General features: G+C 37.6%; 1 protein-coding gene across 5 annotated transcripts in view; it reads right to left on the bottom strand.

The window, feature by feature from the left end:
• L3MBTL3 (L3MBTL histone methyl-lysine binding protein 3) overlaps positions 1–13,794 on the bottom strand; it is an 86,959-nt gene that overhangs the window by 14,573 nt on the left and 58,592 nt on the right. For all 5 annotated transcript variants that reach the window (XM_052784307.1, XM_052784309.1, XM_052784310.1 and 2 more), the window contains exons 15-18: positions 13,555–13,669; positions 10,195–10,297; positions 2,116–2,262; positions 422–583 (exon numbers count right to left, since the gene is read on the bottom strand). In XM_052784307.1, the coding sequence (XP_052640267.1) occupies positions 422–583; positions 2,116–2,262; positions 10,195–10,297; positions 13,555–13,669 (527 nt within the window). The remainder of the gene's footprint in view (positions 1–421; positions 584–2,115; positions 2,263–10,194; positions 10,298–13,554; positions 13,670–13,794) is intronic.

Raw genomic sequence — 13,794 nt, 5'->3', positions numbered from 1 at the left:
TATACCATAAATATTATTTTCCAGTGCAAGCTGGGAAACTACCTCATGACATTTTTTGTTGAAAAGATACTGCAAATCCTGAAAGTTAAGGAATTACTTCTCATTTTTAAATGTATGTACGTATTTGTACATATACAACAACATATTTGTACACAGAGGCAGGGAAGAAGGATCTCAACTTTCAAAAATTTCTCTGTCTTGTAGTATTTTTTCTCTCCTCTCTGATATGCATTTCTTAAATACATTGTGACACTCCCTTCCCCCGTATTTCTAATATAATGACAGCTGCAGAACTTCCATGTCCTTCCCCACTGCTTCCAAGAGTTCCACAGACAAATCACTGTACTGCATTGCCTGTTAAGTTGTATTTTAAATGGACCGACTCCAAACAACGCGTACTTTGAAAGGAACTTATAGTTACCCAGGTGCTTTCTTTTCTTTTACATCACATAACAGGGGCTTCTTGCTAGATTTACTTTCTGCATCTTCCTGCTTAGTTGTTTCTGGTCCAGTTTTCCCAGATGATCGATTGTGAGCTGAAGATTTCATACCGACATGACCAGGGCTGGGGCATTTTCTGTCACTGTTTAAAACAAATTAACAAAATGTTTAAAACTGAAAGCAGCTGAGCTGTTGTGCAACTTATTTTCTCTATGGGTAAAGAGTCGTTAGACTGAAGATATACAAGGTTTTTGTTTGTTTTAAGAAACACAGAAGTTTTTTGTCACCAACAAAATTGCATACCTGGCATTTTCAGAAATCACAATACAGAAATCACTCTCTTCTCCATGAAATCAAAGGTAAAATGTTTAGGCAATTCAACAGGAACAGAATTTGCCTAATGTTATTTTTGATAATAAGCTATCCACTTCAAATATTTGTAAGACACAAGAAAACTCTGAAGTATCATTTTCCTCCTATCCCTTCTCTCCCTTCCATGATATACCGCTGCACAGCCAGGACCCTTTAAAAATGTTATGCAGTCTCTTAATTGGGACAATGAAAAAAGTAGCACTTGACACAGTCCCTGCCAGAGAGAACACTGCTCAAACTGCCGCGGGCTTCACTGGAATGGTATCCACGCTACCTGTCAGAGAGTAATTAAGTCACTTCAGATTTCTACAACCCTACATTTACAAGAACAATCAAACCAGGCAGCGCTCTTTGGCAGCTGAATATTTTGGTTTTTAAAGCATGAAGCTGAAACTGCCTCTGAGAAAGTAAAGGTGCAGATCTTGGTGGTAGTAGCAAATATTCAAATGAGAGCTTTGAAAGCCGAAGTGGAACAGGGTTCCATGTGAACAGCAGTTGAACATGGGTCAGTCGGTCCTAAGCAACAGGCGAGCGCCTTGAATATACCATCTATTGAAAATACGTGTTCATTACAGTGGGAACTGGAAATCTTCACTACGAACATTCCCATTTTCACATTTACATTAACGTAACCCTTGAAAAGAATGGAAAGCCTCTCTTCTTTTCCTTTCCTTCTTAAATTCTCTATGTATCTCCACAGCCCAAAATAAGCACAGGAGTCAGTGTCCACAATTTCTGATAGAAAAATCATCATCTGAAAATCATACTCTTGATATCACATCCCTTTGGTTTTTCCCAGTGCTCCTGCTAGAAGCTTCAGCTACAGACTTTAGCATTGTTTTTGCAAAACCTGCTCCCAGTAATTTGATTCCCCACTCCCACAATAATGACAGAATTTATAGTGACTGTTCTTCAAAGAGCAACCTTAATTTACAGTCACGTCAATAAGGCCACCCCAGCAAACAAAAGAAAACACAAATAAATCATTTTCTTACGTGAAACCAACTGGCAAACATTCCATTTTAAATTCCACTTAACCACTTAGTAGTCTAGATAGTTACACTGAAGATGAAATTGAACTATTGTTAAATCATACACAGTAAAATCAGTATCAGTCTTTGACAGCTTGGTGACCTTTTCTATAAGCACTGATGAAACCATTTCTTTCCTGTACCTGACAATGCAGATAAATAGGCAGGCCCTTGTGAAACCATTCAGCCATTACACAACTACAAATTACGCTGCAGAACACTGAAATAAAGTACTGCTGTTAGTCACGGACATCACTTCAATCGTAATTACTTGATTACAGGAGAGGTGGATCTTTCACTTGCTTCCACTTTTCTGTTTCTGGGGACAGGACTGGCTGCAGGCATCTCCCCGCTCAACCGGTCAGGTAAGAGGCTTTCTTTGTTCAAGTTCATCTCTGAATACGGGCAGCTGACTGCACTAGAAGTTGAAGAGAAATGCCTCCTTATTCTCAGACACTTTACTGACTTCACTTAGTACAAATGAAATGACATCAGAGACCAGTTTTTTAGAACCAGATGCAATCAATTAATATAAAGATTAGAAAAAAATGCACTAAGTAGTTATACTTTAAAATGTTAATAAATCCACTGATTAAAACCTTAACCTGAATGTTTTTCGCATTTCCTTTTGACAACTATTTATGTAACACAAATGTATTAATTTATATTATAGCATACATTGTGGAAAAATTGCTTGATGGAATGTTTAACCTGCTCTCTCATACCTTTAATGGTATTTTATACATAATAAACAGGGTGCCTTTGACTATACCCACCTCTGTCCAAACAAAATCATATTCCCATGGTTATTTTTCCTGCAAAGGAGAGCATTTCTATTATGTAATGTCCACACAGAACCTGCATTGCAAGGGCACAGTATGAGGAATGCCGCACATCCTCTTACTGCAGCAAATGCCCCATCCTTGCAAATGCCATTTTGTGATATTCCATTAAAAGACTGTGATATTTTCAGTCTTTCCTGTCATTCAACACTCCCTATTTCACTACACTCCAACTAGAGAAAGAGAGAATTTGACACTGTGCTTTGATAATGACTTGTAAATACTACTCTGACAAATATGAAAGTCATACCTCCCACAAGAGGTAGGAAAGGGAAGAACAGCAACACAAATCACACTGGGCTGAACTAGGATTTTGCCTTTAGAAGAATGCAGTGCAATGGTCAACTGATTAGTCAGGCTACATACTCACACTTCAAAGATAATATCCCAAATTCTGAATGGTATATATATGCCACAACAGTGAGTAACAACATGCTCAGTTTTCAAATCTCTATTTACGATCTAGGAGAGGCTCTACACATAATGCTCTATTTGTGGTTCATGAGCCATGACACTAACTGCAATCTAAAATTATGCCTTCCTACTCACCTGTATTATTACAAGGACCTCTACAATGGTAAAATGTAAAAAACCCATGTCCTGGGATCTTGTTTATTTTCTTTTCAAGACTATAACTATCTGCCTTTCCATAAAGTACTGCAGTGTTGTATTTGTTTCACTGATTGTTACATGCATGATTTCCAAACAGAACTGTCTAATACAAATAAGTCTACCTTGCGAGCCATATGCCCTGCCACCTCCAAATTACAAAAACTAAATAGAAAACCAACAGATTCCATTATCATGTTCATTTTACAAAGCACAGAATAAAAAAAGGCCTTTTATTCAAAATATGCCATACATTCTCCTTCTCCTTTACTGATGAAGCTTTGGATTCACAGTGTGTATGAATCAACTCCTATCACCAGATTGGACCAATATTAGTAATCTAATTTTGGTCTTGGCAACATAAACAAAAAGTTGATGGAAATTCACATTTCTCTCAGCACTAGCATAAAAGAATTCCTTAAGGCTGCACAGGCCAAGTCAGTCAATACTTTCTGGGGTTATTGAGACAGGAGTCCAGTTCTGTCTGATTCTGTCAGTTGGTTCATCTGAAAACAAGACAGTATCAACCTTTTTTTTTTTTTTTAATCCTTCTACAGCTGTGTTGAACTTGAATTATGGAGGAAAAACATACCAGCAGAATATGATTTCTGCTTTTCTAGTCAAGATGAGATCCCCGTTTAAGGCCATTCCAAGCAGACGGTGTTCCACAACAGCCTGTACAGTGTTTTCAAGGGACATACAGCCAGCCACTCCTAGAGGATCGACGCAGGACAGTTACCTTTGCCTTCTTCCAAGGAACTGGGTGGTAGCTCCAGCACCTCCTCTGAGATACAGGCACTGAAGTTTTTTGCCATGAGAACCTTCATACCAGAACTTTACATAGCAGAGTAAGATATAGCCAAATGGGTAGCTGGACACTGAAGCACTACATGTGAAATAGGGTATTATTTTTGTTAATGAAAATGTTTTAAAGACATGGAACAAAATATACAAAGAAAAACTTAACCTGGATCACTTAACTTTTATTTCTAATTTCTCTTAAGCAGAATTTGGCATTTTATTTTAGATTTATTTATATACCTCTACTTACATTTATTTTTCAACCTACTGGTTTTGTCTGTCTTAGGACTAGCCTCTGTCTGACATCTTAAAGAACAAAAAAACATGAACTGAAAGATGGGGAAGAAAAGAGGAACACTAGGAAAGAGGGGAAGTTGTTTTATATTCTCAATTCTTTATATTGCTGCATCTATCACAATGATGTCTTTTTTCCCTTTCAAATGAACTACAAGATGAAAGATACAGGCTTCTATTAGAAAAAGGTTTTAAGGAGCCAATGCTTGTGGGATTTACGTTCTTGCTGTGACAAACTCATACCGCTGTGATGAAATACAGTCATCAGAAACTCAGGAATATATTGGTTAATCTCAGTTCTGCCACTGCTATAAGGCAAAGCATGTAATCTTCTTTTGGCGTCCCATGCTCACAGGGGTGTTTTGAGGCCTAGTGCTTTTAAGCAGTAAGCGGGTTGTCTCAAGGAAACACTAAACACTACCAGTGTGGTATTTAACTTCAGTTGTGTATTATTAAACAAGCCTTACACCTTACACCACAAAGAAATCTGAGAATATAATTTCATCTCCAGCAGGTCTTCTGTTTACCAACACCATTAAGATGTTTTAAATCAAAAACCAAGAAAAAGCCTCTAAAGTCAGCCCTTCATTAGAACTTGCCTGTTTATATAGTGCCTTTTCCTTTAGTATATTCTGGAAAAACAGAAGTTGAATGACAATTTCAGTCAACAATAGTTATAATATTAATGATGCTTTAGAACACAAGATTCAGATGAGTTTTTCTTTGTAATTAATCATGCGAGTTGCTGTATAATTTTTTAAAAACTCCTTGATAGTCCTTTGATGTTAGTATTACTTGGGGCAACAAAAAGAACCCTCAAGGTTTCCACTGGTAGCTTTGTTTCAACAAAACATGAATGAACTTGCGTATGAGTTACATGGCTTCGGATCAGTCAGTAAATACTCCTGAATCTCAATGCCTCCAGCCTTCAGTTCAGTTTAACTTGTCTACTAAAAAGACTAAAAAATTAATCTTGTTATTCCTACATAATAGAAGTAATTGATTTATATAGGACTGTAAGTTTCAGAGACAACTCATCTCAAGGGCTCAGAAGTCTTGATGTTTAGGTTATTTAATATTAAATTAGGATTTTTAACTCTTCTGTCAACTTAAACCTGGATTTCTGCTCCAGCTTGCAGTTTGCCTTAGCACACCATTTTGAAAACAGCAGAAATTCAGAACCCAGTTTCCAAAATGATCAGATGTCCTTGACTTGGGGGTACCAAGGTCTGCCAGAGGTACAGGGAGCATGGCAAGAAGTGGAAGCAGCAGCAGGTACCCAATTTGAAACCTCCGCTATACATCTGACAGGGCTGTACATCCTCCAGCGCTGCTTCACGACTTTGAAGCCAGTCCAGCACGAAGATACTCAATCATCATCTGAGCTGCTTCAGTAGGCTCAACCCATGTTTCAGTAAACAAATACTCACAATAACACCACCCAACCCCCCCCCCAGGAGAGTAATCAGCCATCTCTAAATGTTGAAGGATCAACACAGCACAGCAATTAGCTATCTGCTGTACACTTTACATCCTACTGAAACAGCAGCAGAGTGGCTGGCAATACACATGTCCATAACGCAGTTTTCTGAGGAAAGAGAGCCACTGTTTCCAGAGTCTTGCATAGTCCAAGTAAAAACTGAGCACTAAAATAAGCTTCTGTTTTTATCGAATGAGGAAAGATCATTAAAGGAAAAACCCAATGCACCAATTACTACTTCTTGTACACCATTCTGAAGAATTCCCAGGATCGCAGGCCTGGGATTTTCAGGTGAACAGAGGTTTTACATAAGCAGCCCTTTCCAGAACTGTCCAATGGAACAGAAGTATCAAGATAGCATATCCCATTTGTGGTTATTTTGCAGCTGCTCTTCTATCTCTCTCACGATCTCTCTCTAGGTAGGTTTACACATATATCTTTTTTCTCTAAAGTTCAACAATAGTAAGATGAACTGGGCTACTGATGGGTGGGCATGGCCTTTAGTCTTCTCCAGACATCTGGAGATGCTCCTGTCTTCTAGTAGTATGCGGTTTCTGAAGCACAGGGTCCAACTGGATTACTCAGCCTCAGCTAAACCTAACACCAGAAGGGTGCATAAGCCAGGATTCTTTCCTAAACTTAAGAAAGAGTAAGGTGGTACTCTGTTTGGTAAAAGAAAGTTAATACTAAAGTATTTTTAAATATAGATTATTAATCTGTATGACTGCTTGGGATATTTTGCAAACCTGTGTGAAGCCACAGGCAAGTCTCCTGGTTTAGCTGTACTGGTTGGAAATGTTACCAACCCCAGCTCCTCATTGCCCTTCAGGTGCAGGTTATTGCCAAGCACTGCCAGGGGATGAGGTTGTATGGCAGCTCCAGGAAAGTTCACCCAGATTTGGTCGAACTGCCTGCCTTGATAGGCTGAACAAATAGATTGGTCTAACTAATGGATTAGACTTTATCTAGAGCAGCCTATGTCCAGATGACTGCATCTGCTGGTAGTGATATGTGATTAGTAAGCAACCTCCAGCAAAAAGGTCCTGACAACACCTGGGGGATGTATTCTTTTTTTTCTGCCAGATTTTTGTTAAGTTATGTCTTTACTTCAGTTGACTTTATGAAAACATTTTTAACTACTCTGGAAACAAGTGATACAAATGTTCTCTTTCACAATTTGCAACGTGTTTATCATCAAAGCATTCTTTTTTAGGAGAAACCTGCTTCAACAGTCTAAACCTGACTTGAGTAGCTTATAACAGATTTGGCTGGGGCCAATGACCTTACATAAAAGATAGAACAAAACTTGAGACTGGCATCAAAATCAGACGAGAATTACGTCAGCAGACACTGAATGAATAGATGTGACATCCTGCTGAGCTGAGGTTTCCTATGTTTCTGCACTGCAGTTCTCTTACAACACAGCCTCCACCACAGCACATTCAGATCATTTCAACTTACACCATAACGCATGTAAAGTTTCTGGTAAAAATCTTTATTCATGGAGAGTTGACCCAAAACTCTAATGACCTGTTTACAACTGACCACTTTGCATTCCTGCTTGAACTTGAAAATTATTGCATGCATTAAGCATCAGAGAGCACATAATTCACAATCATAAATACGCAGGTGATCTGCATAATGCTACCAATCTGCACATCCATCTCGGTTTCAACTGCACAGCAGAAAACCCTAGATCAACTGGTGACAGATACCAAGTCCTTCTTAACATCAACTTTTCCAAAAAGTAAATGCTTTAACCCCACTCCATAATTAATCACTGAGGCTTTCATCTGGTTCCTAAGGAACAAGCTCTCAAAATTATTTCAGAACTACTTAATAAATGCTGTAGATAGATGTTGTACCTCATCACAAAAAAAAAAAGATAAGTATGGTTAAATACATTTCAAGGTTGCCAAGATAAAAGAGCCAAGGGACTGCTACCTGACATGGATAATTATACCAATTTCAAAATGCCTTTGTTAATTCAGGAAAAAAGTGATGGTACAACATTAGAACTTTTGCGGTGACCTGGACCCTCAAGTCTGTAGACTCCATGATAACTAACAAATCTCATTATTTTCCTCAGAAATGCTCACAAAAAACCCAACAATATCAGCACAGAGGGCAAACCAATATAGTTAGTAAGATACTTAACAGTGTTAATTTATTTGCTATGAAACAGCAAATACCTTTCTTATGATCAACAAAATCTCTTTTGTTATATTTTTACCCCTAGAACTACCTGTTAAAATGCAAATAATAGATTGCTAAGACTGTAGTAAAAATAAAACACAATAGAGTGCCATGAGTTTCTTTCTTTTCTTAATATTGAGGATGAGTAAGTATAACAACTTCAAATACCATGGAAAATCTAGTTATAAAAGCAAAGACTACATGAACTAACTAGACATACAGCTCTTACTCATCCCTTCCCTGTGAAACATTAGCAGTTTTAGTGCCAATATTTAGAGAGATCATAAATTAAAAACTTTTCTGACATTCACTTAGGTTGGTTTTTTTTGTTTGTTTGTTTGTTTAAGTTTCAGCCTTGGGCTAAGAATGGGTATATTCAACTGATTCTAAGCAACTGAGATAGCACATGGTAAGGAAGATAATACTCTGAACTGGAAGTGATTGCCTTACAGACCAGGTGCATTAATAAATCATACAAGACTCAGGTCTACCGGAATACGAAATAAAACGGGTTTCAGCTAAGCAGCCAGGAAGCTTTTTAGGCAAGCCTAGTTTACTTCACATTTGCAGTGGACTAAGAACATGAATGCAGTAGATTACCAGATGCTAACTGAAGGATGGTAACCTCTTTAAGTACTAACTTGACTGTTTAAGGAGTTATCCTGCTGATTGAGTGCTACAAAGCTTCTCAAAAGGTAAGGTAGAAAAACTGAAAAAAATAAACCAAAGAAAAAGAACATGGACAGAAAAAGACAAAAGGAAAAGGGTGAGAATAATCTGAAAGACAGCAGTGCAGCATACTGTGTCATGACGACACCACCACCACAGTTCATACTGCAACAGGTTTTGTCACTGGAGCTAATCTAGCCATGTCCCTTCCCAGAGATAAAGCTTGTACTAACATCAGGAGTTCTTCTGCCTCCTAACAACATAAACACAATGCCTCTCCTGTAGATAGAAAAGAACTTCTTGCAGCAAAAGATGGCTTTTGCACATTAAACATGTAATAACAGTGAGTTTTGCTGGCAGGTATCTTTGTTAGGGATGAGTCAGGACTTCAACTAGTGCTGATACACCATCAAAACCTTGTAGCATAATTCTAGCCAACAGGATGTAATTCTACCACCAAAAACATTAAAAGATTGTAGAGCTAACTCTTGGACCACAGTAGTTTAATAATATACTTAAAAAACATGAATAGACAAATAACCAAAGAGCAGTCCTCTAACCATATGAGAGCAGAAAGCACAAAGTGATATGACATTCGAGGATTGTATGACTGTGTAATGGAAAAATTCCAAGAAAAATTCTGAAGCGCTCGTTTGCAAAAAGGTAATGGGATGATATTTATGATACGTAATTCTCAACTTAACGTTACATTAACTGTATATCCCTTACTGAAATACTCAGGATTCACCCTCATACTGTAAATATTTTAAAAATAATGAAAATTTGACTTGGTAAATGTTTCCCATTTACTCTGTCATTGTCTCTCTGTCCCCTATTCTGTTCTCCCATTCTACTGCTCTCCCTGTGCCAACTCTCCTCTAGGACAGCTTGGGATGACCACATTTCTGTATTATATTTCAGAAGGTGTTCAACAAAAGCATCTGTAGAAACACTAGGTACAAACAGCAAGTTGTTCAGGCTGTCATTTGGGAATACGTCAACAGGAATTTCCTTTTTAGCATTTTTCCAAGCCAGCTAGCAAAGCCTCACCCCTGCCAACCAAGCAGAACAAAAACATCCAAGCCATAATAAAATTAGTGGCCTCATATTTCAGAAGGTTCAAAAATTATTTCTTTATACATATCTCTCTGTAACATTTTGCAATCCAGCCAGCAAGCTGCGGAATCCTCATAGGACCAAGATACAGAGTAGCTGAATCTATCAATTGTGACAAAAAATGATGTTCGACAAATCTTATCTCTGGTGAAATGAAGTTGCAGATTGCTAACGTTTATTTCAGCATGCTCACCACGGCAACTGAAATCATTGCATATTTAGGTTTACATGATTTTATTTTTTTTTCCAGCTTGGATCTGTTTTCTTGTGAACAACAATTAAAAAAAACATGGGCCCACATCACTCAATTGAAAGAGTAAAATTACAGTTTCATAGCACATACCTATGATGGCCAATATGTCTTGCTCTTTTAATGTGCCCAACTCCTTTACATCCTGCTGTGGGACACCCTCCATGCTCTAAAGCTTCCACCAATTCCAAAGGACCTGCATGTCAGGGGAAATTACATATGAGATTAAAAAAAAGTATCTAATCTTTAAAAGTTACATAAATATGCAGGAATACCAGAGTATCATAGTAAACATGGAGAAGAAATAAACAAACAAAACCTAATTTTAAAGTACTTTAAAAATGCATTCTGCAAAGGCATGATGGAGATTCAACCAACCTAATCCACCAGAGAAATAATTTCATTCTGTGAGTAAATCTCTACAGGAGATCTACATCTATGTAAAGAATGCAAATCTTAGAGGAACTCTATGACTTCAAATTTCTCTCCTATTTTAACTACCTGTAGTTGGAACCTGGTTGTTTTGCAAGAACACAGACACTTTAAAGTAAGTTACCCTGCTGTCCCCAGAGACAGGGATCTGTTTGTAATAGGTATTGACCTTCTCCATTTTTAGCTCGAGTTTTCCAGTGAACAAGATGTGAAAACAAAGGCTGAAAACACTACTAAAAAGAACAAGCCATAAGGAGATTTTTGACATTTTTATTTATCTGAATTTGTAAGTCTATCTGGTTCTCATCAACCTGTAACAATGATGCCTGCAGAGACATTAAAGCATGTAGCTGTCAAAACTAGCTTTGATGTTCAAGCAAACATAGTATATAACCCATAGCTTCATAGCAAGTGAGAGACAGACCTACTCCAGTATATGAAACTGAGAACACCTCCTGCACATCTGCACACATGCACTGCCTCTCTAGTACTGGTTTTACTGGAAAAGTACATGGACTTGTATCTCCCTCTACAGATAACAATACTGACATAAAAAGGTCTACCTAAATAAATTTTCCTAGATGAAAGATAAGTTCTTGCTCGCAGATGGATAATGAAAGATGGAGAATTATTATGTATAATTAGGACAGTCCAAAAGCATTTTTTAACAAATGTTCCACCTATGCTAATGTTACAATACTATGACTACACTGAAGTCCAAAGACTTCTATAGGCTTTAAAATGGTGTAATGGATGAGAGAACAGAGAATTTTATCTTTTCTACCTTTATGCAAAATTGATGCCTATAATGTAACGAGTTGGTGGACTCGGAGGGAGACTTAACCTAATAGGGATGCTTTTGAAAGGGAAGTCCTGCCTCACTGATACTCTGGTTTTGCAAAAACTAGCTCCCTACAAATAGTCTCTCTTCACTTAAATTCAAACTCTCTAAAAATGTAATTTAAAAGAGCTACAACTGGCTGTCCATATTTATGCAAGAAGCTGCTACTTACGTCACTGTGAAACAATATTAAAATCAACACCAATACATGGCTCTTCATTCCCTAACTGCTATCAGAAAGGTCATAATCCATCATGATGACTTCACCACATCTTAAGAGAAAACACTATGAATACATAAATACTGGGAGAATAAGACCATTATGATAACTGCTCTAGACTAATATTGCTAACATTGTGCAGCATTCACACAAAGCCTCTAGACTATCTTACTGACTGAGGAAAAAATACTGTGCCTTGCAAAATATTTTCTTCCCTCCTTCTGAAACCTTTTCACAAAACCTGAAATGCACTTTAACTTACTTGGAAACAATATCAGTATTTTTATAATATTGTATATTCTATACCATATTCTACAGGAATAATACAAAGTCATATTGTTGGAAGAATGTAATATTCAGTAATCATCCTATTTTAATAGTACTCGTGCAGTTAATTATTCTTTTTCTATTTAAGGGACGTTTACTTTCCCTCCTGTCACGTTGTCCATCTTCGGTTTTGCAGCTTAACTAGTATCAAAAACTCACTTCCACCAGTCACATGCTGAAAGAGATGAACAATGCCTCCTATGCCATCACCTAGAGGAGATGATGTGTTGTATGTGATGGGCATCTGCATTTTGTTTCTTTTAATGTCTCCAACAAAATGAATGTATGTGTGTTATACTCCCACCTAGGCTAAGATTTTTTTTTTTTCAATTTTAGGTAATAGAAATGTCACAACCTTATTCAGCTCTTTTGCCATATGATACAATTTTTATTTATGTGGCTACCAACTACTTTTTCCCGCTGGACTGTTCCTTCATTCAGTACACAGGATGCACATTTCAGATTAAGAAGACATCCAGCATCCTATCTTCTCCTCATTATTCACTCTGTGCTTTGGCACTTACGGCACTCTATTCAGACTCTCCTTTGAAGGCAGAATGATTAACTTCCTAACAGGCAGTCATCACTGTACCACTGGAGTGCTCAGAAAACTTATGAATATATTCTGATCATGCTCTTGATAGGAAACATTTCTTCTTGACATTTTAGAGACGCTGAATCGAGGTACAGAAATTTTCAGGTAATACGTTCACACAATCTGTGTGTGCCTTATCCCAGTTATTTTATATTTAATTTTTTCAGAGTACTTGGCATTGCTCAGCATTTCTTGTTTTCCAAGCACAGCTCTTTCTGATCTCAGTTACAGCTGTGAACACTTGGCACTTGTGCAAACCATACCTCAGAGTCACAATATAAAACAATCCCAGAGAAGGACACTCAATTAAAAAACATCTCTTCAAAGTTTGGCTAAAGTGATTTCACTACCATTATCCAGAAAAACAATGGCATAGGCAGGGATATGCTTACCATTAAAGTCTCTTCTCCCTGCAACCTTCAGTCATTTATGACAGACCTCCCACTTCTTCAACAAGTAAAACAAAATCCCCAGCGAGAGCAAGCTGGTAAATACAGTATTATTGGTACCATGCCTCTGTTAGATTTATCTTCAATGTGGGCACCATTAAACCCTCTTTGCTCAGCTGAAGAAAAAAAGGAAGTTAGCTGGTTTTGAGGATTTGCCACAGCATTTGAAAGGAGTGCCTTCTCAGTGCAGTCTAGACTCCTTTGGGCTAAAAAGCACACTAACCTTCAAGAGGACGTGGACAGAAGATTTTAAGAGTAATACCCTATTCCAACTGAGTGCCACAGCAGTTTCATTACTGGCTTTGAGAGGGCCGGGATTTTATGCAACAGATCTTTATCACTACTTCGGGTTTTGATTCTGGTTCTTATGCATACAGAGAAACACTGTATTTCCATTACAGTAAGGGTCAATAAAGCTATCTACTAAAAAGTGATTAATTACTGACTGTTGATTTTGCACTAAATGTCACATTTACATTGTTTTGCATATCCTAGTTGCTACTCTTCCTTGGATGGAACTGGCAGAGAAGGAGATAGCACAGTCCATGTGCCTTTTAACATCATTACATTATAATGTGATTTCTCTTACTAAGTGGGGGCTGAAGAGGGTGTCCGGTTTTTGTACACCAGCCTGCAGGATGGATATCAGGGCTATCTACATCAGTCCAATAATCATAAATACCATCCCAGCCATCAAAATGGACCTAAAATCAAAAAGGAGAACAATACATTTTAGATCAGAAAAATTCTCTATAAAATCGGTTTCCCTAAGTAATCTCTAGAAATGATGTGTCCATTACAGTAGTCACTTTAAGACAACTATCGATGT

The sequence above is a fragment of the Harpia harpyja genome, chromosome 4 (assembly GCF_026419915.1).
Source record: "Harpia harpyja isolate bHarHar1 chromosome 4, bHarHar1 primary haplotype, whole genome shotgun sequence".
Taxonomy (NCBI): Eukaryota; Metazoa; Chordata; class Aves; order Accipitriformes; family Accipitridae; genus Harpia; species Harpia harpyja.
This window is presented reverse-complemented; position numbering and strand designations above follow the sequence as displayed.